Below are 27000 nucleotides of genomic sequence, written 5' to 3' on the forward strand. Positions count from 1 at the left end.
GGTCGGCGGTTTGACCTTTAACCTCTTTATCCAATAAGGTCATTTGATGGAGTTTCTGTTGACGCCGCTGTTGTTGACGTTCTGCAATTGCTGTTGTTGATGTAACTGAGGTTGTTGAGGTTGAACTAGCTCCCTTGGATTCGACAACCTTTGTTGTGGTCACGTCTGACAGGAAGGCAGTTTTTAACACAACAATACTGTTGTCATTATTTCTATCATCATCATCGTCGTTGTTGTTAGTGTCGTTGGTGTTATTGTTGATGTTGTTCTTAAATGGACTAGTGATATTAATTTTGTTGTTGATGTTTTTGTTGTTGTTTTTGTTGATGCTGGAATGTGGTCTAGGCCTAACAATGTTACTTGCATTGTAATTTTCAATATCATCGAAAGATTCGTTAGTGCAATTAGCATCATCATCATCATCATCATCACCACCATTGCAGTGATGACGACCATTATGACGTAGAGATGATGTAACGATAGTTTTATCATCGTTATCGGGCGAGAAGGCGATGATTGACATATCACAGCAACCATCTAGGACATCTCTGCCAGCACTAACCTCATTAACATCGCATTTATTCACTAACACATTTCTTATCGATCGAGTGTCATTATTATTATTATAAATACCGATACGATTATTTATACCCTCATCGCCAGTATCGGTTTCGGTATCGAGATTAACGATTCGATTGCATACCGAGGTCGTGCCGCGATCGTAGTAGCACTTTTCAACGAATTGAATCGGTTTGTTGAAACCGGTCGGCGGTCGGTATTTATTCGCCTTTCCGTGGTACGTGTTAGGTATTTGCGTGCTACTCCCATTCGCGTTTGAGGTCCTTACGTTACTATGGTTGCATGGCGCTATATTAAACCTAATGAAATCGTCGTTAATTTTAAAGCGATAGTTCGTCATAGCGATGCCGCTATTGTCATCATAACTAGAATCAAAATGGCCGCCTGTGCTACCACTACATCTACTGCTAATAACAGCGCGACCACTACTACTACTTAAGACGTCATCGTCGCCATCCTCTCTGACGTCACTCGTCAGTTTTGACGATGACGGATTGTGTATGACAGACTTGAAAAAGGTTCTGATTGGTCTGAAAAAGCTGTTTTTAAGAGTGTGCTTCGATTTGTTATTATTACTATTATTATTATCATTATTATTTTTATTTTTATTGTCGTTGTCAGCGAAGCGCTGATGATTGTGTTGTTGTCTGAAGTCAATATTATAACTATTATTTCTGTTATTATTATTATGATCATAATATTTAGCGGGGGAGTTTTCAGCGCTCTTGAAGCCTTTCGAAAAAGTCAAAATATTTTTCCTCCTATTTTGAAACACGTTAGCATCGTAAAAATCGTCATAATTATTATTATTATTATTACTATAATTATCGTTATTATTATTATTATTGGAAATGTCTAGATTTGGTCGAGTAAATTTAGCGTTGTTAGTGAAATTGGTCAGGCTGTTTGGGCCCCAGGTTTTACCTTTCACGCCATCTACGGGGTCTGTAAGTTCATATGTATGTATGTGTGTGTGTGTGTATCTGTGTGTTTGTGTATCAGTGTGTGTGTGTGTGTGTGTGTGTGTGTGTGTGTGTGTGTGTGTGTGTGTATCTGTGTATGTATATGTGTGTGTGTGTATTTGTGTGTTTGTGTATCAGTTTGTGTGTGTATCTGTGTATGTATGTGTGTGTGTGTTTGTGTATCAGTGTGTGTTGTGTGTGTATCTGTGTAGGTATGTATGTATGTATGTGTGTGTGTATACGTATGAAAATCTTTGAAGGCACCAGTAAGAGGGAAAAACAAAGCGACTTACATATATAAGTCTTCATCCATCCGCCAGCAGCAACTAACTTATTATTATTATTATTATTATTAATCTCTTCAGCACTGGCAGCACTGACATTAGTGGTGCCAACTCCAACTTTACCATAGCCACAGACCACCATACTATCGCCACCACCACCATTCTTATTGTCAACGCCACTGGTGCCGATGTACCCCTGGCCTGACCTAATTTGGTTATATCGATTAGGGGAGAAAAAAATGGCGGGATTTTGAAATGGGAAAATCTCCTGCTGCTGCTGCTGATGATGCTGTTGAGAGAGAAGATGATGCGAGGGAGAGAGATGAGGATGATGATGGGTGAGGGGATGATGAGGCGATGGCGACACGTAGTGCATTGGCGACTTGAAGATCGTCACATCGCCATTCGAGGACGACGGACTTCGATGTTTCACTGAAATGTTGTGCCTAAAATCTGCCGGATACGGAAGTGAATAAAAATAATAATAATAATAATAACAACTAGAAGAGGAAAGAAAAAAGAGAGAATAGAAGAACGAATAAAAAAGAGAGAAAATAACCATACAGATAGTCAGACAAACCACAAACCCCAAACAAATATGACAAACCAACCCGACGGTTCGGATATATCGACACTACCACTGTTGGCTCCTCCCCCACCGCCACTTGCACCACTCATAGTAAACTTCAACAACTTCAACCTGCTACGCCTGAATCTTCCTCGTCGCTTGTTTATTTTCGGCTGAGTTGATAACGGAGAGAGCTGCAAAATTCAAATTGATTGGTCAATTTGGAATATTTGGTAAGATGTCATTGGTTGTTGGTTGGGAGTTTTGTAAAAAAAGATTGATAAAATGTGAGTGAGTTTGAAATCATGATTGCAAATAAAATGGTTAGTAGAATTTGATTGGATGTTGAAAGATTGATGAGATTTAAATGGCTTTAGACAATGTTTAATTAAACATGGAATTTATATCTAAGCGGACCTGTTGCTGTACAGCTATTGACAGCTCTCTCTCCATCACACTCATCTCCCTCTCCATCAGCTCCTGTTCTCTCTTGACTAATAACTCCTCATGTAGTTTCTGTTGCTGGCATGCTCTCATTAGTTCTTCTTCTCGATTTTTCAGTTCCTAATTTTATTTTTACGAAATTACGAAAGATTAGTGAATGTTTATCGTTAAAAATTAATCAATAAAACGTTTTATCGATGTTAAATGAAAACAATGAATGCACAAACTTCATCTTTGGTCCTCAACTCCACAAACATGGCTTCTATTTCCTGTTTCCAGTTCAGTCTCATACTGCTGAATGACAGATCGGGCGTATTCGTGAAAGATGACTGACTGACGGCCTCTAACTTCAGGAGAATGTTAGTGAATGATGGCCTCAAGTCAGCCTCCGACTCCCAACAAACTTTAAATAATAAAAAAACAATTAATATAAACACATAAATAAATAATAATAATAATAATGGCATGCACCTTTCATTAATTCGGCAAACGGTTGGGGACATGTACTTGGAATGGGAAGGGTCAAACTATTGACCGCAACACCGTAGGCCACTGCCCAGGTGTCGACACCCTTGTACGGCACCTCACCTGTCAGCAGTTCCCAGAGCACCACACCAAAACTTTGGATGTTTGGCATATTGAATTAGATGTAGAAATAAATGTGTGGACAATTTTTCTTGCCTATTTAAAAACAACTCCTTCATTCATTCATTCATTCATTCATTCATTCCTTCATTCACTCAATTACTCCACTAATTAGTCAATAACTAATCAATAAAAGAAAAAAATCTCCTATTCCTAACCTCCAGACGTCACTTTTCTTCGAGTACCTCGAGTGCCTAATCACCTCTGGAGCCATCCAAGCATAGGTACCAGCTGCACTCATTTTAGTGCTAAAACCATCTACCTCTTTTGCCAGGCCAAAGTCAGTAATTTTTAGAACATTAGTGAAGTTAGTCGGGTGATCGGGGTCGTATGGGTGAAGTAGTAGTACTGTGGTGTAATGATTTTAAAAAATTAATTACAATAAAAACAAAAAATATTTACCATAATATTTCCAACAGACCATAGAAAAAAAACCCAGTTAGGTAAAACCTGACAACAACACCCCACTAACTGTTATTAGATTTGAGGTCCCTATGTACAAGTGGTATCGGTGCATATTCGTGCAAATACCTCATCCCTCGAGCCACCTGCTGCATCCAAGCTATGACCAAAAATGCTGGAATCTGTCGACCTACCAGTTTATAACATTTTATAGTATGATTAAAATAGTAATAATTATTTATTTATATGTAATATAACTATAATTTTGGTTACTAATACCATCCTCCTCATCATCATCATCCTCTTACCAGTGATAACTTGTGTAAGAGAGCCACCCCTTGCATATTCCATGACGAGTGACATGTGATTAGGCTCCAAACATACGCCCTAATTCCAAATAAAAAATACGATTAGGGTGATTAGGGGGAAAAAATTAATTATTACTAAAATTTAATCTAGAAAATTTGGGAAAAGATTATTTATCAGCAACATGAATTAGTGAAAAGAAAAAGTTGAGAATTTTATAAACCTTGAGACTAATGATATTTTCATGATCAAGAAGCCAGAATAATTTGGCCTCTTTTTCCACTGTTGATAATGTCTGCTCTCTTGCTAACTTCACCGCCACTTCTTCATCACCGTAGATGCCTCGTAAAACTTTTCCAAACCCACCAACGCCTATAACTTCTTTTAAGGTGATTTCATCAAAGTTTATTAGTTTAGGCTTTAGTACAAAATCACCGTCAGTTGAGAATTTGTCCTGGGGTTCAAATTTAATAGTTAATTTATTTATAAAATTAAAAATCAGTGGTATTAGTGCGCATAGTCATATAATTATGATTTAAATTTTAATTTTGTGATAGTGAATATAGACTTTAACAACATCTAATTTAACTTTTATACCTGACTGACAACAAAGGAAGCAGGGAAAATTCCAACATGCCCATCGATTTCTCCAATCCACCAACCCTCATCTCCAGAAATATGAACATCTTTTGATATCAGCTTCACTTTCTGTCCTTTTGTCAGTTTTAACTCATCCTCTCTAGTGGGTTCGTAGTCAAATATAGTCACCAAATATTGAATTGCCTCGTGAAGTTGAAAATTTTCAGTGGAGAACAATGATGATTTTTCACTTTCGGAGCACTCACTGTTGGATATGGCTGTGGTGCTGCTAATTATTGAGTCTGGACTCATCACAATACTACTCTCCCTAATAATATTACTGTCAGGGTGATAAGATGACGTTGATGCCAAAGATAGTGACTCAAATTCATTGCAGCCAATCATTATTAAAAAAAACACTAGTAATATAAATAAGTTTTTTTAACTAATTTTAGTCTAGCTTAAATTAAATTCAGGATAGAAAAGAAAAGAATGACTGGTGATGTGAGAAAGACATTTTTTTGATTTCATGAGTTAAAAAATTAAAAACGAGTTTTTGACTTTTAATTTGAATGGTTTTCCCTCTTTCCTTCTTGTTAAAATTTTTTTAAGTTTTGCTAAATGTAATTATTAAAAAATTATTTAAAATAAAATATATTTGTAAATAAATCATTCAACCATAGCAGTGGTGCATCTAATTACAAGTTTTTATTAATCTTGATATTGCTGGCTGGATGAGCGCTACGAAAAATAACATTAGTGGTAAAAAATACAATTTAAACGTTATTTTATAATTGATACAATTTTATTTTAAATAATTGAACACAAAACAAACAAATTAAAAAACATTTTATAACGTTTCCTACTGAACTTAACGATTTTTACGATGAAGTTAAATATGTATAATTCTAACTTATGATTCTATAGTACGAGCAAGTTTGAATCTACTTTTAGACGCTTAAAAGTGATTTTTGTATCAATCCGCAGCATTTTGTGGCCGAGGCTTTATATTCTTGTGATTTCCGATCATAAATGTCGAAATATTGGGGAGAATTACCCGACACGGACGATGAAGAAGTCGTCGAGGATTTTGATTTTACTACAATAAAATTGGATAAGCCGAATACTAGTAATAATGTTCAATATTTTCCTGTGTACCAACCTGTAATCCATGCTGAAAGGTTAGTTATAAAAAATGTTAAATTTTATATTCGTTAATTAAATAAAATCATTTTAAATTACATATTTTTTCCAACACAAAGCTTCCTGCCGCCTGACATTTATTTCAGTGAAGATCCACGAATAACTGCAAACATCGATCTCGTGTCTTACATAGTGAAGCATGAAGATCATTTGAATGGTTTGGAAAGCAAGGTGAAAGATTTAAAAGAAAACCATGTTAGTTTGATTTTTTGATTATACTTCATAAAATATAGTTTAAAATTGTTAATTGAAAAGGTTTTTTGATAAATTTTTTAAGTTCTTTAACATATTATAATCAAAGTTTTTTTTATTTTTTTTCTTAATCCAGATCCCAAATAACATAGAAACTGTTTTATCTATGTTATCCTTACCTATAGTACCACCTCCAGTTCTTAGTGAACAGACATCTTGTCACAATTTCAACAGTGATCATGATAATATAGCTAAACTTCAATCGTATACAGATAGGTTCAGAGATTTTTTCTATTAAAATTATTTTTTTATAATTAATATGTTTAGATATTGTAAATATTATGATTGTAATAATAAATAATTAAAATACTATCGAATGTTTACTAAATTTTTAGTGATTTTTACAATGGAAGATTTCCTAACGGTTTGAAATCACTGAATGCAATGCTACTAGCAGCTGATCATAAAGATGAGTTAGTTTTAAAATCTATATCTACAATTGGCTTACTAGCTGGCTACACAGGTAATTATATTATATTCATAATTTGTTTAATTTTAAATAATTACATTTTATTTAATTATGATTGTATTTGCATAAATTATCAAATTTATTTCGACACACATACACAGGTATTGAGGAATTGTGTTTGAATGTATTATGTACAGTTTTCGGACAGTTTATGCGCTTGCTGACCACTCAGCTGAAAGCCTTATGGGATATAAATAGCTCTGAAAAACCTTTTCCTGTATGTTTGATTTGTTTCACAGTATTATATAGTCATTGAAAAATTGCAGATAATAATAATTAGTAATGTATTATTTTGTGATATCCTCCAACTTTGATATTAAAAATTTTGTAATTAATTTATATAACAATCATAAAATGAAAAAAAATGACACCAGATCTTATTTTGATTTAAGGTCAATAAAATAGTTTTTATGATGATTAAAACAGGATTTAATAGGAAAAGTTTTGTATGAAATGAACCAAGGAAAATGCATTGACGTCGTCAGAAGCTGCAGAACTCAATTCATAAATAATTCTAGCTACCTATTAAAAACCTCAAACACAGTCTATAATGATTGTCTGAAGCAGCAAGAACATTTCAGAAAGATCATTCCAGAGTTAATTACAAAACTGTCAGCTGATAATAACCAGCAGCTGCATCACCACCATGATAATCCTGATCAAAATATTTCAATGGAAACTTTGACTGAAGAAAAGTGTGTGGCTAAACTTGTAGATCTTAATTTTTTTTCACTGTTTTCTTTTGTCATTTTAATTGATTCAATTTATTTATGATTTAAACTTATTATTTAATAGTTATTTATTTATTCCTTATTCAATATTTAATAAAAGAAGTGTTCTTTTTATTTGATCAGCTGTGTGAATTACAGTGATCAGGCAATGAATAGCTTTTTGAATCCAAATCTTGAGAGTCACAACGAAACAATACCACCTTACAAAAAGTTAAATTCAGCTGTTTTTATTTCAATTTATATTCTATAAATGAATGACATCATTAATAGATATTATTTATCTTTTAAAATTATCAAAATATTGAATAAATTCATTTTTCTATAGTATTTTTTCATAACTATACACATTAAAATATGACTAAAATGTTTTATTTTGTTTTAATACAGGTTCAAAAGCTCCTAGATGACTAGATTTTATTTTAATTTGTTGTAAATTGCGTTTGTGTTATCTATTAAAATAACTTTTGTTTCATAATTGTTTCATATTTGCTGTTAAATGTACATGCTACTACACTGTATGTAGTAATTATTTTCTAATAATAAAATGTTAATACTTGAAGGGATTGTTTTGAAATGTGCGAATAACATAACTACAATAAATTTTTATGGTAAACTATTTTTGCGTTACCTTGTCTGGGCTGTCTATGCGTTGGTATAGCGATAATATAGTTATACTTTTAATGAGATTTTAGTTTAAGTCTGATTGTTTCGCGATTTTATTCCTAATTTATGATTTTATATCTAATTAGAGATTTCACGAGTTTTAGTTTAAGTCCATTTTTTTCAATTTTAAATAAAGTTTTCGCTAAATCTAAAAATTGAAAAATAAAATAGGTCTGTCACCTTACTTCTTTTTCTATTAAATACAAATTACACACACACAAACAAAGTCAAGAAAGATGCTCACCACATCAAAAAATCGTGAAGGTGTCTACCGAGATTCTGAAACAGGCGAGTTTTTGTTAATTTAATTTTTGATGAAAAAATATTATTTTACTAAGTTAAACTTTTTTTTAACTATCTGTCTTTAATAAAAGGCCAAGACTAAAAAGTAAAAATGTAATGATATTTTAATACATTACACAGGTGATCTTTACCTTCCTGCCACTCAACGGCCAGATGGATCCTGGAGAAAGCCCAAGAAAGTTAAAGAAGGTTACATACCCCAAGAGGAAGTACCTGTGTAAGCTGCATTGACATCACTTTACATTTAAACTGTTCATCACCGTGAAGTTTCTTAATTTTTCTAAAGTGGTTTGATAATTTTGTTGGCTGTTGGTGTCAGCATGTAACAAATAAATGCAACTATATTTACATATCCTGCTGTGCTTCTTCAAAATTTTCTCATATTGTAAGTAAATAAAAAGATAATTCCTAATTCCTATTCCATAGCTATGAAACCAAAGGAGCACATTGGTTAAAATCATCAAACACAGGTATACCAGTGGGTCTGTCAATCATCCAACTTCCTAGTAGCAACAACAACAAAAGCCTAACAAACAACAAATTAGGGAATGTCATTAGTAACCAATCCATGAACAGCAATAACACCATCACTGAAACTGCTACTGCTTTGTCAAAGGCAGCTAAAAAAAATTTGAAAAGGAAAGAAAAAAAATTGAAGCAGAAGTTAGATGATGGCAGTGTGAGTGCAGATGATGATGAGGTGGTCGATAGCAATATAAATAATGAAGATGTTCTTATCAGCCAAACATCAGATTGGATCGAAAGTTTAAAAATTACAAACACTAACAACATCAAAATTGAAACCGAAACTGAAAACAAAGAAGTCTTCAAAAAATTACGAGCTCTTCGTAAGAAATTAAAACAAATAAATGAAATTGAAACACAAATAAGTTCAGGCATTTTGAAAAAACCTGAAAAAGAACAACTTGAAAAGATTGCCAAAAAGCAGCAAATAGAAGAGGAAATAAAATTGCTAGAGCAAGACCCATAGACTATTTAATAGTCCGTGTGTGTGCGTGAGTGCGTGCGTGTGTGTATGCAAGTATTTAAATATGTGTGTTGTGCATGTGTGTGTATGTGCATTTATGCCGGTAGGTTTAACAACTCAATACACATTTGCTATTATTGTGTTCATAATATCGCGGGATTGGAAATATTTATGTGATTAGTGGGCCCAAATAAATTTTTTCATTTTTTTGTGATTTATATAAAAAAATAAAATATGTTAATTAGGTAGCAACGCATGCAAAAGTCTCTTCTGATTTAATTTGTATCAGTGGACTATGATGCGTGAATGAGAAAAAAATATTTGACAAATAAATAAATTCAAATATAGAAATGAAGAAAATAGAATTAATTAATCTATATCATAGTCACTGTCATCGTCGTCGTCATTGTTGCCGTATTTAGCAACGCCCGCTCGAATGCACGGATTTCTGCTGCTGTTGTACAAGTTATCTGGTAACAAGCCATGCCTGTTTTTGTGAGTAAGTGTGTGCGTGAATGCACGTGTGTGTGCGTGCGTGCGTGTATGTATGTGCGTAAGCGTGTGTAACGAGATACTAACTCAACTAGGAAGCTTGCAACATCATTAGGAAAAAATTCATCCCCAAATTCATCTGAAAGTCGAACAAAATTCCCTACAAGTTCACCTTTTTTGTACACCAAAAGTGCTGGGACCCCGGCCAAAGACTGAATATACAAAGATAATAATTATTCTTGTCAGGCTAATTAGTAACATTCTTTTTATATTTTGTTGAAAATATATATAATTATCAACTATAAGCCATCAACTAAACTAACACACGAATAAACTAACAAAATTAAGACTCATTTGAATGTGTGAGGTCTCAATCTTGCAGAATTTAACATCGGGATATGCGGTGGATAACTCATCAATGCATTTGTTCATCGTTTCACAAGCTGTTACACCCTAAATTAAATGTATTTTCAATTTATTATTTATATTATTCATTTTAATGTTTTATTTAACTAATTTATTTTAATCCACAGTTAGTAAACTTATCAGTATTGCTAAAGTTTTATAATAAATAAAGACCCGCAGCAAACAAAATACTACCTTTTTATAAATATGCACAACAACTATTGTACATGCATCTTCTTTATCAATGGCTTCTAGGAATGTCTGCTTATTCAAATGAACAACTTTGCCAAACTGAGGACTATATCATTTTTACGTAAATAAATAAAATAAATAATATATAACAATATATTATAAAATAATATATTATAATAATGAAATAGTATAATCGTAAAGATGCCTGTCGTTGCTTATGCAGTTGCCGGATTTGAATGACTATCGAATGGAGTGTAAGGTGGATTCGTTGATTGTGTTTTTGTTTGTTAATACTTCAAAGAAACATTGGAGAAAATGTATCACAAAGATATAGAATGATTATGATATAAAAAGCTATAATTAAATTTTAAAAGATTAGACCAAATATATTAACTACCATTTAACAACAGCATTTCTCATTGATTCAATCCTCTTTGCTCTATATTCTTTCATAAATTCTTCATCAAAGTCATCTAAATGATCTTCTATTTCTTCTAAATATTCAAGATCTTTGGCCTTTTCTTTGTCATTTTCTGGCTAATTAAAAAAATGTAAAATCATATGAAAGATATAAATATAACCAAAATATATATGCCAATATGTTATGTTATAGTGAAAGTGACAAAACTACTATATATACATCATTATGCAGTGTGAAAAAGAATTTAATTTATAAAAAATTAAAAATTTAAGTAAAATTTAAAAAAATTATGCTCACAATAGTTCTACAAGTGGTAGATAATTTTTTTGCCAGAGCAAGCCTTTCCTTTTCGTTCTCATCTCTCCTTTCAGTTTCCAACTGTTTGTATCTTCTCCAATCTTCTAATACACCTTTGGGACCAGTCTTCAATTATTATAGTAAAATTAAAATTAGTAAAAATCAACTGATGTGATATTAAAAATGTGTAATTGATAATTTTTACTATTATTGAAAAGCATTTAAACTTTACAATTTATCTCTTATTTATCACTCATAAAGTAATTCATTCACAACCAAAATCTAACATTAGAGCAATGACCGCCATAAGAATTCAAATCCGGAGCCTGAACAGTCGGCATTTTTGTGGAGGACTTTGAAGAAGATTTATGATTTTGATTTGAGTGCCCACATTCATTATCATCATCATCACACGAATCATATTTTTCATCTTCACTGCTACTACAATAATAATCCGTTTTTTCGCCTAATATTTTGTCGTCAAAGCTTAAAGCCATTTCAGATTTCACGAATTAACCGAGGCAAAAAAAATTTAGTGTAAAACGACGAACTTAAATTAACTTTTAAACATTATGTTTAGTTACCACAGAAACACAAGTATAAATAAAACTTTCAATCAATCAATCAATCAATTAGTTTATAAAGCGCTATTTCTGCGATGTTCAACAGCGCTCCTCAATGAATTTTGCAAACAGATGGGTCTTGAGATCCGCTCTGAACTTCGTAAGTGATGGAAAAGTAGTTAGATAAGGAGGTAGAGAGTTTCAGAAAAAAAGGCCCGAAAAAGCCAATGCAGATTTTGCAAAAGTGTGTTTAACACGAGTTAAGAAGTGAGAAAAAAAAGACGATGGTAAACCGTGGCGTTTAGGTTCAATTAATTAATATATCTAATAAGTATGTACTAAGGAAATAATTTATAATAATAATAATAAGTAAGTAAATAATAAGGAATAGATTGAAACTTATACATAAATGTCCAAATTTTAAAAATTATTCTATATTTTATACTAGGTAGCCAGACAGCCAGTGCAAGAAAACAAGATATGGAGATATATGATAAAAGGAAGGGGCGCGAGCAACTAGACGAACAGCAGAGTTAAAAGCTTTACTTCATTGATAGAGTGTAGAATCAGGAAAACCATGCGAGCGCGAGATACAATAATCAATCCTAGATAAGACTAACGAAGTAACAAGAAGGAGAAAAGAAGAACCGTCAAGAAAAGGCAAAGGTTTTTTTAATTCTACGTAAATGAAAATAATAACTTCTAGCAAGCAACATAATTAATCTGAGGAGACACACTAGAATCAAAGATAAAGCCTAGACTACGAAACTTGTGAGAAACATCAAGAGTTTTAGAATCAGATAAGATAATAGGAAGAATATGATGTTACATACTAATATAGAGATTTTAGAAGTTGCAACATCGGTGCTGGTTATTACGAGTGCAAGAGATTCACAATATTTTTAATTTATCATTTTGTTATCTTAATCAGAAAGCGTTTTTATAAAGCTGAAATTGGTTTTTATGCAAAATCACTATTTACAAATAAATGAACAAATAGCGTCGGTGAAATGTTAAATTAGGAGAAAACGAAAAACAAAAAAGAAAGAAAACTCTGAAAACAAATCTCAAAAGCACAGTTTTGCGGATTTAATTAGTTTCAAATGCTATTTTATTTTAAATAATTCTACAAAAACATCATTTTGGCTAAATTTTAAGACAACAATTTGATTATTTATATCAAAAATACAAACGTAAAGAAAAGAAATGTTAAATCAAAGTTTTTTCTTCTTCAATGATTTCTTTTTTTCCTTACCAGTTCTTATAGCCATATTACCGTCATCATCATCCTCATTGCAGATGATGACGTCATTACGAGTACCACCACCACCACCATCATCATCATCGTCGTCATCTACCATAATGAAATCACAAACTTTGCGCCTTTTCTTCTTTTCATTTGATAGCGTTTTAATTTTACGGGCGTCATCAACGTCATCCTCCTCATCACCATCATCAATCATGACATTGATATTGTTATTATTATTAATATCATCATTATAATTATAGTGATTATGATGATGACCATCAATTTTATTCCTTCGCTTTTTCTTTTTCTTCTGCTTCATCTTTGGCGATGATATTTCCATTTCTTTGGAGTCAAAATCATCATTGTCGTCGTCCACATTAATATTATTGTTGTCTTTATTATTATTATTATTGCTGTTGTTATTGTCATCATCTTCATCAGTTTTCGTTCTTTTTCGCTTTTTCTTCTTCCTCTTCACTTCCCCTTGCAACGTAGAGACTGCTCTGACATCGATAACAAGACTGTCATTATTATTATTATTGTTAGTAGTAATGTTGTTGTTACTATTACTATTGTTATTATTAGTAGTATCGTTGTTGTTTTTAATGGTGGCCTTTGAAGACGTCAAGCCGGATTTCTTCCATTGGCGCTGTTTGAGTTTGTTGAAATTCATCAGTGACACTTCGTCAAGTAACTCTTGAATTAGTGAAAAGAAAATATTTTTTTTTAGTTATCATCATCGTCACCACCATCATCATCTTCTCCACCATCATCATCTTCTCCACCATCATCATCTTCTCCACCATCACCATCTTCTCCACCATCATCATCTTCTCCACCACCACCACCACCATCTTTTCCATCATCACAATCGCAACCTTCGAAAGATTTCATTCGGTGATTTGGAATCATGCATTTTAGTTGATACCATTTGATCTGTAAGAATTGCGGCTTGGAGGCAACACTGTAAATAATAATAATAAAAAAAATAACAACACTAAACACAATAATAATAGAAATAATAACAAATTATAATAATAATAATAAAACCATTGAGCAAATATAACAACTCTTTAAATGATTCAGCGAGCTTCAGCCAATCTATATTGTTTTCAGAATTGGTACCAGACTTTATCATCCTGTAATAAACATGGGAACATCCTTTTATTTTCTAACTCCAAATACTAAATATTAATAATGAAATAATTATAAAATCCTATTTAATCTAAAATAATAATAATAATAATAATAATACAAATAATAATAAACGACAATTATAATCATAACAATGCAACCAAATCAAACACCCAAGTATTAGCATGAAAACCATTTTCTAGCGTGCAATCAATATATATTTCTGAAAAACGGCAGGCACTCATATTACACACACACACAACTGATTAGTATTATTATTAAGGTCAGATTAATCTTTATTATTATTACTATAATTATTATTATTATTATGCTAACAAGTCAATTAATTTGATTCTGTCATGCAAGTTGAAGTATCGATAATCGGCTTGGGTGGCTCTAATTTTGATGTCACGTTCCTCCTCTTCCTCCTCCTCCTCCTCATCATCTCTATTATTATTATTAATACTATTATTATTATCATTATTAATAGTTTTGTTCTTGTACTTATTGTTTTTATTATCGTTGAAGTTTTCGTCTTTGCCTGTTCTATAGATGACTGTGGCTGATAGACCGCTTTGGGCCAACCTGCAAAAATCGTTAAAAGAACGATGACGTTGATCGTGATCATGGCGAATATGATTAAGGATTTCTTTAAATTAATCTAAGGACGAAAGAAAACACGACCGACCAACCAACCAACCAACCAACCAACCAACCAACCAACCAACCAACCAATCAATCAATCAATCAATCAATCAATCAATCAATCAATCAATCAATCAATCAATCAATCAGAGACAAGCTACTAACCATCGTTCTCTACACTGTTTTGCATTCCTTTTAGGAATCTCCTCTGCTATCTGGGACCAGGGTAGGTTGTAGTATAAAAATTTTGTATCAAGAGCCAGTCTCTCTATCAATTTCAGTCGTTTCTCTCTCTCCTCTTCATCTTTCTCTTCATTCACTCCTCCATCATCATCAGCATCACTTTGTCCATTATTATTATTATTATTGTTATTCTTTTTCAAACTTTTCATCAAGGCATCTTTATCTTTATAATAATCAGCCAATCTTTCCTGATAGTATCTGTTGACCGACGTGATGAGAAGATTCGTTTCATCCTCACTCCATTTGCCATTGGCTGATCAAAATTATAACCATAATAATAAATAATTATAATAAATGATAATAATAAATTATAATAATAAATTATACTACTTTTACCACTACTGCCAGTAATATTGTTATTATCGTGTCATAACAATACCATACAAATTAACTGATCTAAACTTAACTCCAACTAATTTAATTCCATTGATTTTTTTGGTACCTAAATTAACGATTCATTCATTTGCAACAGCTATCCATTTCATTTTATGATCATCTCGCGAAATTGGTTAATAAAGAAAAAACTCTCAATTATAATTTTAACTCTCAATTATAATTTTAACTATCGATTATAATTTTAACTCTGATTATAATTTTAAAAAAGATTATCACCAACTAACCGGGATCTTTTCTTATTTTCGCACTTTTAACGAGTAGAGACCTACCCGTTCGGCCCATTAGTTCGCCGATCTTCTCCCACTTGTTTCCGTACTCAGCTTCCAATTTTTGCAACAAGCTGATCTCTTCTTTTGTATATCTATAATAAATAAAATGATAAGCTACAAAAATACCATTAGCAAATAAACATTATTTTAACAAACAAAAATTAAATAATAATAACAACAATAATAATAATAGTTAAAAATGTAATTTAACTATGAATAACATATTTATTCTACCAAAGTATAGAAATTCTTTTCAATAAATTAAACAATTCACAATGAAAACTACTTTGAATTATATGAAAAAAATTAATGAAATGTCAAAGATAAATAAGATTATTTTGAATAATGAAATAATTATTTGAAAATTAAAATGAATAAAATGGAAATAATTGGAATAACCTTCCAGTTTTATCAGCCTTAATGAATAGCTTTCTGGCCCTAGCGTACACAGAGTATGGTGATCTATTTATTTTATGACCTGTTTGAAATTAAATGTAGAAAACTAAATAAAAATATAGTAAAGACATTTAAAATAAACAACTGTAATAACCAATATTATTTACAATTTTTCACTTTTAAACTAATAAAGACTAATATAATCAAACCTAATAAGATATAAAAATTAATGCTTTTGATGTAATTATGGAGTTCTTTAGAATCGAGGCCATTGACGCGTTTCCCAAGCAAAACAAGAGGGTCTTCAAATGGACAACTCTAAATTAATAAATTCTGATTAAACCATGAAAATGTAAAAAAATAATTTAACAATTTAATAACAATAATTAAAAAATTAAATAATAAATTTGGATCATACATTACCTCAATAACATTTTTCCAATTTTTCTTCAGCTGTTCATTCTCCTTGTCAGTGAAGTAGCCAGTTGAAAAAGGAATGCCTTTTTTTCAGAAATTGATTTTGTAATAACTTTTAGCGATTATTTAAAAATTCCTAACGTATTTTAATTAATTATAATTAATACTGTGAAATAAACAAATGGCAAATTAAATAAATGAACGATTGATTGATCAATGATGAAGAAGTGGAAGTATGAAATGAAAACAAACATTACCTTTTTTCTTCAAATCATCTAAAATTTTTTTCCAGTACACACTGCTAGATGTATTTGCCGATTTAAAAATTTTCAATCGTTTAATATCTGGCATATTTTTACGTTTTAGTTTATTAGTTTTTTTTTATTAATCCATTAAAATCAAAATTTTTTCAAAACATGTGAAAGTGAGATAAATTCACTTTTAGTGTAGGAATGAAAATACGATGTTTATTATTTCTTGACCATAGAGTTACATTCGCCTAGAATTAAGTGTTGTTAACTTTAAAGGGCCCAATTGATGATTGATATAAAGCAACCTTTATGTAAAAGTAATTACATTTTTTAAAATACTAAATTGCACGCAATAGTATTTATGTATTGTCTAATTACAGCTATGTGTATGTCGTAAATACTGGAGTAAGTATTAAAATACTATTTAAGTGTTTAAATCATAGATACATATCTAGATACATTCCCAGTTGTTAAATGCTTAACAACTGGGAATATGCAAAAATGAATGGCTATAGCTCAATCCTAGTATGCCCACTTAGCCAACCTATGGCTTCTGTAAGCCACTGTATTTTATCGGCAAAAAATATTTTTATATTCAAATTAACAAAAATAATTTTAAAATAAAAAATACAATTTACTTGCTACAATATTATAAACATAATAATTCAATAAAATATTTCATTGTTTGTTAAAAGCCATGCAATTCCATAAGTAAGCCAAGAAGCCAAGCAAGTCAAATACAGCCAATTAGTCCATTGTTGACGAAAGCAAGGGTTATCGTACGTCTTTTGAAGTTTTTAAAGTTACACGTTGTTAGGAATCACGGATTTTAAAAAAATATAGATTCTTGAATAAATAAATAAATTGTAAGTGAAAGGTAAAAAGTTAGCTTAGAAAATTAATTTGCGATTAGATTCATTAGTTTGTATTTTGTGAAAATTGAATGTCAGATTGGCCGCTGCCGAACTTTTTCGATTGCTGCGACACCTTACGCTTTGACTTCAGCAAGGTTGTTGAATTTCTTATTTATTCATTGTTTGCTTATTTAATATTTTCATGGTTAACTTTGATTTGTTATTTATTTTGATATTGTTAATAATTCTTATCTAATTCAATTTTAATTTGAATTTTTTTAAACCCCCCACTGTGCCGTGCCGGCGGGTAGATGGCCGTTGATGAGTTTGGCATAATTTGGTCCGATAAGAATCTACAATTTGCCATGTTTTGTATCATTTTCAACCCAATTTATTGGAATGTGGTGAGTTCATTTACTTTTTTGTTGGTTTTAATTTAATTTAAATTTTAAATTAGTGATGTCGATCTACACTATAACTTATTTTTATATTTTGTTCATTAATTTTTAATTGAAATATTCTATTCTATATATACATATATATTACTAATAATTAATTTATTTCATAATTATTATTTTTTTTTTATTTTCAGGTGGCCAGATTAAATTATTACACAAAATTCCTAGAGAAAATATTTGAATCCAAGAAAATTGCCTGCTCCGTGTTTGCTGTCACCATCATTTTGTTAGGATTTTACAGAGACTGGCTGTAAGTTAAGTTGGTGATGATAAAATGATGATTATATTTAATACTATTACATATTATTTATGGAGTAAGGTTATAGACATACCTTAGTAATGATAATAATTAAGTTATAAAAAATGATGATTTTTTATTAATTATAATATGAATATATATTGAAAATAATAAAATACTAATTTGTAAATAAATAATTACTAAATGGTAATATTTTTAGATTCACAATAGCCATGAAATCTCAGCCAGCAAATCCCATGTTTGATAGTTTGATAGTTCATTGTTTAGGCTGGCTTCTTATTGCTATTGGCACGTCACTCGTTTTATCTGCTTTCTTTGCTCTCGGGTTCTATGGTTGTTTTTTAGGTACTTAGTGAATTTATATTTTTTTTGTTATTTGTATCTTATTTATAATATTATTTGTTTCGTAATTATTTTAAATTAATTATAGCTTTATTGTTTGTTTTAATAGGCGACTATTTCGGGATCTTGTTGCCGGAGAAAGTTACAGCATTTCCATTTAACATCTTTAATAATCCCATGTATTTCGGATCTTTTTTAAACTTTCTAGGAACCTCGTTACTGTAAGATTTTGAAAGTAATTTATAATATAATTAAATATTTGTAGTATCTTTATAATATTATGGTTATAATATATTGTTACATAGATACAATAAATTCTCGTCTACATAGATACAACAGTGAATCTGGAATTTTCTTGTCAATATTAGTTGCCCTTGTTTATTCTGGGATGCTCATTTTCGAAACGTGAGAAACTTTCTATCAATATCTTTGTTGTCATCGACGATGATGTCCTCAATGATTTAAAAAAAAGATTTTTCTTATAGTTTGATAGTTAATAAACAACGAATTAACAAATTGATATATTTTAAAAGTGAATTTAACATACTTTTTTTAAATTTTATCAGGGATTTCACGACAATGATTTACAGTCAAGCCAAAAAGGCGTCAAAAAACGAATAGACGTTTGACTGACTGAGTGAATTGTTTCTTGGATGATTGATGGATGGATTGATAGATGGATGGATTGATTGATTTGTTGCTTTATTGATTTTAATAGGTAATTTCACGTAATTGTTATCATATTATTATCATTCCACATTTGAAAAAGATAATTTTATCGTTCATTTATTTATTTATTTATTCATTCATTTAATAATTTTTTTAACTTCTTTTCAATGCGTGTAGATTTTAAAATATTACTCTGTGCACGTTTTATATCATTATGTCTGATCACACTGATTGTCATGTTTAATTAACCAGTTTAATTAATTAATTTTTAATTAACATTTTTAATTATTTAAATTAATTAATTAACCCGTTATACTATTTGTTAAGTTGAGTTAAGAATAGACAGTATTTTAACTATAAATTAATCTCTCTTTCTGTAGTTTCTATGGGCTGTTAAATATATACAGTATTTCGAATGCAAATAAAATATATTCATTTGTACGTGTGTATGTATGTATGCGTGTGTGTACATTATACTGTTATGTATATATTATATATATACTTTATGTATATATGTACATGTATATATATATATATATATATATATATATATATGTATATATTTATTTATATACGTGTATTAGTGGTTAGTGATTTAGTTATTTCATTTATTTTTGTCTAATGAATGAGATAGATTGGTCGTTTTTGATAGAAAAATAATTGGTGTACACCGGTTTGCACACATACATGTACACTCACGTACACACATACATCATTTGCTTTGACATTCTCGAGTGAAGCTAGGCGCTTCAGAAGTTATTCAATAGGGGCGCCTCACAAATATATAGATACAGATACACACATACATGCACATACACACACACATACTCAGGCATAATATCTACTTCTGTATTTAAATAGTTGAAATCTATCTTCTTCTTGAACAATTAACATGTGAACGAAAAATAGACCAAAGACCTATTGGAAAAATAGTTTCAAAAAATTAATTATTATTTTGTTATAGCTATTATTATTATATCAACAATAACAACATCCGTAATAAAACATTAGTGACATCAAAACAGATACAAACGCTTTTATATAAATAACAATAATAAATATAAACAATAATAATATAATTAATAACTATTATTATCATTATCGTAATGATCATTGTCGTTATTATAAAAATAATTACATGAACGATGGAGAAGGCTAATGATGTTGCTCCTAGCACTTCCAAATTGTACTCCAACCAAAGGAGGAATAATTTTCGGCAGCCATTTGTGTAAAATCCTTTGGCCTGCAAAATATCTTTATACCTTTTACTGTTCTGGGGTAGATTAACTCGTACTTTTCTACCACAATCCTGGTTAGTGTGTGGTTTGTGTGCGTGTGTGTGTGTGTGTGTGTGGTTTGCGTCTGCGTGCGTGAATTCCTATGTAGGTGTGGATGAGGGTGTATGGATTATGTATGATTTGTAGATTGATTCATTGATCGATTGAATGATTGATTGGTTCAATGAAGGATTGTTCGATTGTTAACTCCACGCGTTCATTCCTTCATTCATTCAACGATTACCCATCCATCTATCAATTCATTCATCCGAAGAACGATCGAACGACTGAACGGTGAGAATAAAATTCAAAGAAATGAAATGAAACTGCGGACCTGCTTCATACGCATGCAGCAGGAGTCGGGAAGGTCGCAGGATTGGGCTGAGCCTGCATTCGAACACGTAAAGTTGTCGTTAATCTCCCAACTCTGAGGAGCGTTCAGGCCACAACACTCAAACTAAGAATAATAATGATAACAATAATTAAAATAATAATAATAATTATTATTATTATTATTACAATGACGATAGTTAGAATATTATAATGGTTGTCTGCCATCTATTTGTCTGAAATGTGTTTGTATGCTTGTAAATGTGTGTTGTGTGTATCAGATCTTCTTCTTCCTCCTCGTGCCTCATTCTCTCAGGACATTGGCGACCATCGACCCGCACAAAACCCGATCTTTAACACTTTAGCAAGAGTTGAAATGTGATGATATTCAACAAGTGACACAAGGACTCCACGAATGTTATTCGTTGTTGACCCCGATCGGGCATCAGATATAGATAACAATAATGATGATGATATAAATAAATAAATAATAACACAAATAACAACAAATGAGAATTAAGTAACGTACTCTTTGTTGTATGGAGTCAACGGCTGATTGTAGGTTAACATCGTTCAAGTAGTTTTTTAGAGCCATCTCCATTTGATCGTCCAGAACTGTGTACACCTTGTGATGATGAATACAATGAAGATGATGATGAAAATGATGAGGACGATAAATACGATGAAGATGATAATGATTAAGACGATGAAGATGATGAAGACGATGAAGATGAAGATGATGAAGAAGATGATGATATTGGTAACAACGACGACGATGATGATGACAAAGGTCAATGCCTTACTTTCTCTCTGAACAGAAACGTAACGATGCCGACCGCGATTTGTATGCTGAGGACAACGAAGATGATACCTAAGAACTTTAATTAATTACAATAATTTATCTATCATTCACTTTTCTATTCATTCACTCATTAATTCACTCATTAATTCATTCATTAATTCATTCGTTCGTGCATTCAATCACTTGAACACTCACAGACTCGTTCGCGACAAACCGATCTAAGAAGAACCGTATTATCCTTAACCGCTCCGATAATACCGACGGCCGAGGTGAACAGTACGATTAGCGAAGCCCCGATGGAGAGTAGGGATGGGTAGGTCAAAATATCGTCGACCGCCTCGAATTGACTCTTAATGGCGGCAATCCAGACGCTGATAACCAACATTATTAGTCCTATCATCTGTATGTTGATGTCATTCATTCATCCATCCATTCACTTATTTATATATCCATTAATTCATTCATCCACTCACTCATTCATTCATCAGTATTTAGTTAGTATTCAGCTCGCGCACGTAACGTAACGCCAGAGACACGCATCACTGGACAGCACCAACATCATTTCGTCATCTCATTAATTAACTTCCGTAACTAAAGGAAAGGTGGAAAATAAGGGAAGACTAGAAAGAGAGAGCGAGAGAGAGAGACAGAGAATATCAAAATTGAAAAATCCAGTTTAAAACAAAAGAATGATTTGCACGTACGCTCGTAAAAAGGAATACAAATTATTTCTATTAGTATCATTACGAATGAATGAATGGACGAATGAATGAATGGACGAATGAATGAATGGACGAATGAATGAATGGACGAATGAATGAATGGACGAATGAATGAATGGACGAATGAATGAATGGACGAATGAATGAATGGACGAATGAATGAATGGACGAATGAATGAATGGACGAATGAATGAATGGACGAATGAATGAATGGACGAATGAATGAATGGACGAATGAATGAATGGACGAATGAATGAATGGACGAATGAATGAATGGACGAACGATAACGAATGAATGAACGAACTAATAAACAAATGAATGAATGAATGAACTAATAAACTAAACAGAACTCACAAAATACGTAACTCCATATAGAACAGATAAGAACTTATACATGCAATATTCAGTACAAACAGGTCTTCTTGGCAAAGGTTCCAAACTTGTCAGGGGGGTTCTTGTTTGTCTCGATGTTTGGAGCCTTTCTGGCATTTTTTATGTAACTGGTTGAGATTAGACAGAGACAGCTTGTCTCAATGATTTTTGGAACTCTTTTGGCATCTTTAATGTCGTTGGCGACGAGATTAAATGGAGCTTTTTTATTTGTATCGAAATTTGTTAATCCTTATTCAGAGATTAGTTAGATGTCATACATACACATTTTTAAGCTATTCCTTATTTTTTTAATTTTCAATACACTGACGGCTTCCTTTTATAAATATCAAATAAAAATATGAACAAACAAGCTTACAAAGATACATACGTATATACATACATACGTACGTACGTACATACAAACATAAGTACTCAACTGGATATAGATTGTATTAATACAAACATACGGCATGAATATAAAACTGCCCGGATGGATGAGTTTACGTGTGTGTCATACACACACAACACATATACATACCTTATGTATGTAACCATGAATACATATACTAAAAATACTAACATACATAATACGTACATTCGTAACTAACAAATATACATACAATATATCATACTACGGAAGAAAATTTATCAAAATTTTGATCCATTAAATCATATATATTTATATATATATATTAGTGCAAAAAATTTGTTAATAACTACATATTTTAGGAATACACCAATACCTAAACTATATATATATATATATATATATTATATATATATATATAATTGCACATATTAGCAAGTTATGGTTAGCTATTACATATGAAAAAAAATTAAGAAAAAATCATACATGAGAATCATTGGTACATAATTTATATAATAATCATAATAATACAAATAATTATTATAAACATACACACATATATATATACATATATATATATTTTTTGATAATATGTATGTATATATACAGTATTGTACTGAATTGTTGGTATTAATCAATTATACAATACTGCATAAAATATTGTCTCCTTCCAACATATATATATATAATTATAATATTTATATATAATTATATGATAGTTCATATACACAAGATATATATATATATATAATTATATGAGTTAATAATGATTGTAATGATACATCGCAAGAATAATGAAATGGCAAATTTGAAAAAATATAGAGAATTTAATAAAACTAGAAAAACAAGAATAATAATAATAACCGATAATAATAAAGAAATGAATAATAAAAGTCATTAATTCTAATTATTAATGGTTAGAATTAATAGTTGAAGGAGAAAAGTCAATTTTGTTGAAGAGAGAGAGAAGAGTTCATGAGATATCAAATAAAATGCACCAGTCAAATGGATGAATGAATGGAAAGTTATAAAGATTAAAATTAATAATAATAAAAATAAAATAACAAATAAACAAACAACAATAATAATAATATTAAAAAAACTATAATAAAAAAAAAATAACAAAAGAATTATTATGACGACATTGAGAAAGATGTTAGTGTAATCAAATCGTAGAGCGTCTTAGGTAGATTCAATTTCTTGGCATTGTAGAACACATTCTCATTTAGGCTCTCGCGAATTTTAATGACGCAGATATTCTTCAAACTCCTAGGATTTAGCAGGATATTATCCAACCAGTAATTCAGCCAGCGCACGGCTTTGGCGCAGTCGGCTTCGTTCACTCCATTCAACAAAACGAACGACGGTTCTCCGTGCAAATGGAATTCATCGATATACGGGGCTAAATTGCCGTTGGCGGCCGCAATGTTGTAGCGGTTTATTGGGTTTAGGTTGTTGGCCCGAAATTTCGAGGCAATCTGGCGGCACTCATCCGTAATTGTGAGGCCGGAGCAGTAGAGGAGCCACATGGCGTTCCACTGACAACTGAGAACGAGGGTTCTGTAGAACGTTTCAACCTGTTTCAGTTCATATCCAGATGGGTTAGTTATTCAGTCAGTGAGAAATTTGTAGGAATGAAGAATGAAAGATAGAATAATAATTAATGAAAATTTCGTAAATAGTATGAATCATGACAAAGAGCAGACGACATCATTATTAATGAATGATGAGAAAATTTATAATATTTTGTGATTGTATGATGATTAAAAAAAGGACAGAAAACGTCAACATTTAGTAGCCCGGCATCAGCAATACAACAAACAGCCAATACCGATGCACACAAAAACACACCTTAAAATTTTCCTTGTGTATGAACCCCATGGCACTGATAAGGAGACTGAGCGCATCACAGTCAGCAGGTAGGACATAGAAGCTCCTCATCTGCCAAACCACCCCCTCCCAAACCGGCCTCAAAAGTGACCCACGGTCTATTAGTTCTTTGGCAAATTGCAGACGTGTTGAATCGATGCTCACCTAATAAGTAAGAAAAAATCAAACTAATAATTCAGGGAATAAATTTAGCGAGATAATGAATTAGGAAAGTGGAGGCTTGGGCAAAACTAAGAGTGAAAGTAATTTGTGAAACGAGAATTTTATGAAGAGTCATGATGATTTATGATAACCCAAAAGTTACTATATAAAAAAAAAACCAACCATGATGTCGTAACCTAACAGTGAATTTAAGAAAAAAATGAACAACACGAGTATACATATCTTTGTTAACCAATCAACTTAACTAACATTACACTATCGAATAACTAACAGGAGTTTCTGAATGATAGCACTGCGGCATGGGTCTCATATGTTGGTCACGGCAGTCCCAGGCTCTATTAGTGACAGCATAGAGCAGTGGAGTCTTGCAACTTTTACACTGCAAACTTTCATTAACATCTACTCCCTGGTCAAGGAAAAATTTGAAGCACTTGTAACATGCTCTGTGTATGACGGCCGCCAGCGGAGGATAGCGTTCTATTTGCTTCTGTGATTAGGGAATTAGTGAAAGTGTTTTTAAAGATAACAATTGATCTGTATTTACATATGTGAGGTAACCAAGTTAATGAGATGTATATTAATGGCTAATAATCTAATGGCTTCATGAAAATCATGCAACAATATTCCATGCAGATAATAAAAAACTGGTGCCAGATGAAATCAAACTAACTTTGTTGCCATTTTTAAAATGTATTGTGCAGCTGTTGTTATTATTATTACTGTTGTTGTTGTTACTATTATTAGCAGCACAGGAATTTTTCAGCCTTAATGAGCACCCGCTCTTAACGAGCAATCTCGTTATATCGCAGTGGTCTGCAATTGTGGCGTAAAGTAACGCCATGCCCCCAAACCTGTTCTCAACATTAGGATTGGCTCCATATTTCAGTAACAGTTGGACTAATTCAACATTCCCAACCTTGAAAAGAAGTTGAATGAGAAGGAAAATATTAGGACTAATTAGTGGCACAAAAATTACATGAGGAGTAGTTTTTATTTTTAAGATGTTAACTGAAAAAATTTAAAAAATTTTTATAAAAATTTAAAAAATTTTGTTTGACTATTATTAGAAGGACCACAAACATGAACAGCTTTCAGAAAAGCAGTATTCATCCACCAATCCTTCTTATCGACGTCTGCTCCTCTTTCCAGTAACAGTTCAGCAATTTCCTTCTTCCTATTCTCAGTGGCTATCATCAGTGGTGTGGAAACGTAATATTTATTATCAGATATTCCATTAGGATAGGATCCAGCATTCAGTAACTTTTCAACAATTTTATAAGTGCCGTAGACGCAGGCGAAATGTAGCGGTGTCAAACCTGAACGGTCCCTGATATTTACATCAGCCCCACACTCCAACAATAAATTTACCAGACGTGTGTGCTTTTTTCGAATGGCGACATGTAGTGGGGTGTCGCCGCTTATGTTTTGTTGGTTTATATTGGCCCCCAAAGATATGAGTTGAGTGGCCAGCGTTAGGTCCCCGTTTGACGAGGCTATCGTCAGCAGGGTCTCACCGGACGGAACGGTTTTATTCAGACATTCCTTACTTCGTGTGTAGACACATTTCAGACATTTTGAATTTTTTATATGATTACAGCTTGAACGATCATTTACACAGGACAGCAAGTGTCCCATTTTTAGTTATTTGTCATAAAAATGTGAAATTCTATTATAATAAGACTGAGTGGAAAAATTACGTAATCGAAGTTTTCCTCGATTTAAAAACAAATACACCGCAGACACTC

At 31.6% G+C, this 27000-nt stretch overlaps 8 protein-coding genes across 8 annotated transcripts; 2 read left to right on the forward strand and 6 right to left on the reverse strand.

The window, feature by feature from the left end:
- Nucleotides 1-2395: 2395 nt before the first annotated feature.
- HELRODRAFT_81938 (hypothetical protein) lies at nucleotides 2396-5081 on the reverse strand (the record flags this gene model as incomplete). The annotated part of the gene is made up of 9 exons (XM_009022219.1): nucleotides 2396-2587; nucleotides 2811-2957; nucleotides 3065-3240; nucleotides 3309-3457; nucleotides 3641-3830; nucleotides 3955-4074; nucleotides 4193-4271; nucleotides 4414-4644; nucleotides 4788-5081. The coding sequence occupies 9 exons, from the start codon at nucleotides 5079-5081 to the stop codon at nucleotides 2396-2398; spliced, it is 1578 nt and encodes a 525-aa protein (XP_009020467.1).
- A 720-nt stretch (nucleotides 5082-5801) lies between these two features.
- On the forward strand, nucleotides 5802-7674 carry HELRODRAFT_174778 (hypothetical protein; the record flags this gene model as incomplete). Its single annotated transcript, XM_009022220.1, has 7 exons — nucleotides 5802-5950; nucleotides 6032-6167; nucleotides 6301-6440; nucleotides 6560-6687; nucleotides 6795-6910; nucleotides 7120-7388; nucleotides 7548-7674. 7 exons carry the CDS (start codon nucleotides 5802-5804, stop codon nucleotides 7672-7674), a joined length of 1065 nt encoding a protein of 354 aa, XP_009020468.1.
- A 2078-nt stretch (nucleotides 7675-9752) lies between these two features.
- HELRODRAFT_81825 (hypothetical protein) lies at nucleotides 9753-11682 on the reverse strand (the record flags this gene model as incomplete). Its single annotated transcript, XM_009022221.1, has 6 exons — nucleotides 9753-10082; nucleotides 10210-10323; nucleotides 10471-10573; nucleotides 10865-10983; nucleotides 11186-11311; nucleotides 11518-11682. The coding sequence occupies 6 exons, from the start codon at nucleotides 11680-11682 to the stop codon at nucleotides 9753-9755; spliced, it is 957 nt and encodes a 318-aa protein (XP_009020469.1).
- A 1280-nt stretch (nucleotides 11683-12962) lies between these two features.
- On the reverse strand, nucleotides 12963-14135 carry HELRODRAFT_174780 (hypothetical protein; the record flags this gene model as incomplete). The annotated part of the gene is made up of 2 exons (XM_009022222.1): nucleotides 12963-13693; nucleotides 14048-14135. 2 exons carry the CDS (start codon nucleotides 14133-14135, stop codon nucleotides 12963-12965), a joined length of 819 nt encoding a protein of 272 aa, XP_009020470.1.
- Nucleotides 14136-14457: 322 nt separating this feature from the next.
- HELRODRAFT_174781 (hypothetical protein) lies at nucleotides 14458-16848 on the reverse strand (the record flags this gene model as incomplete). Its single annotated transcript, XM_009022223.1, has 7 exons — nucleotides 14458-14716; nucleotides 14957-15272; nucleotides 15640-15776; nucleotides 16084-16162; nucleotides 16290-16398; nucleotides 16504-16580; nucleotides 16755-16848. 7 exons carry the CDS (start codon nucleotides 16846-16848, stop codon nucleotides 14458-14460), a joined length of 1071 nt encoding a protein of 356 aa, XP_009020471.1.
- A 1065-nt stretch (nucleotides 16849-17913) lies between these two features.
- HELRODRAFT_81871 (hypothetical protein) lies at nucleotides 17914-19070 on the forward strand (the record flags this gene model as incomplete). Its single annotated transcript, XM_009022224.1, has 5 exons — nucleotides 17914-18006; nucleotides 18195-18310; nucleotides 18519-18664; nucleotides 18771-18882; nucleotides 18992-19070. The coding sequence occupies 5 exons, from the start codon at nucleotides 17914-17916 to the stop codon at nucleotides 19068-19070; spliced, it is 546 nt and encodes a 181-aa protein (XP_009020472.1).
- A 472-nt stretch (nucleotides 19071-19542) lies between these two features.
- HELRODRAFT_174783 (hypothetical protein) lies at nucleotides 19543-22124 on the reverse strand (the record flags this gene model as incomplete). Its single annotated transcript, XM_009022225.1, has 5 exons — nucleotides 19543-19557; nucleotides 20469-20639; nucleotides 20942-21064; nucleotides 21467-21562; nucleotides 21954-22124. 5 exons carry the CDS (start codon nucleotides 22122-22124, stop codon nucleotides 19543-19545), a joined length of 576 nt encoding a protein of 191 aa, XP_009020473.1.
- Nucleotides 22125-26371: 4247 nt separating this feature from the next.
- On the reverse strand, nucleotides 26372-26749 carry HELRODRAFT_133683 (hypothetical protein; the record flags this gene model as incomplete). Its single annotated transcript, XM_009022226.1, has 1 exon — nucleotides 26372-26749. A coding segment is annotated over one exon (378 nt), but the record flags the coding sequence as incomplete, so codon positions are not given.
- Between the last annotated feature and the right edge of the window lie 251 nt (nucleotides 26750-27000).

This window comes from Helobdella robusta (genome assembly GCF_000326865.2).
Source record: "Helobdella robusta unplaced genomic scaffold HELROscaffold_31, whole genome shotgun sequence".
Lineage (NCBI taxonomy): Eukaryota > Metazoa > Annelida > Clitellata > Rhynchobdellida > Glossiphoniidae > Helobdella > Helobdella robusta.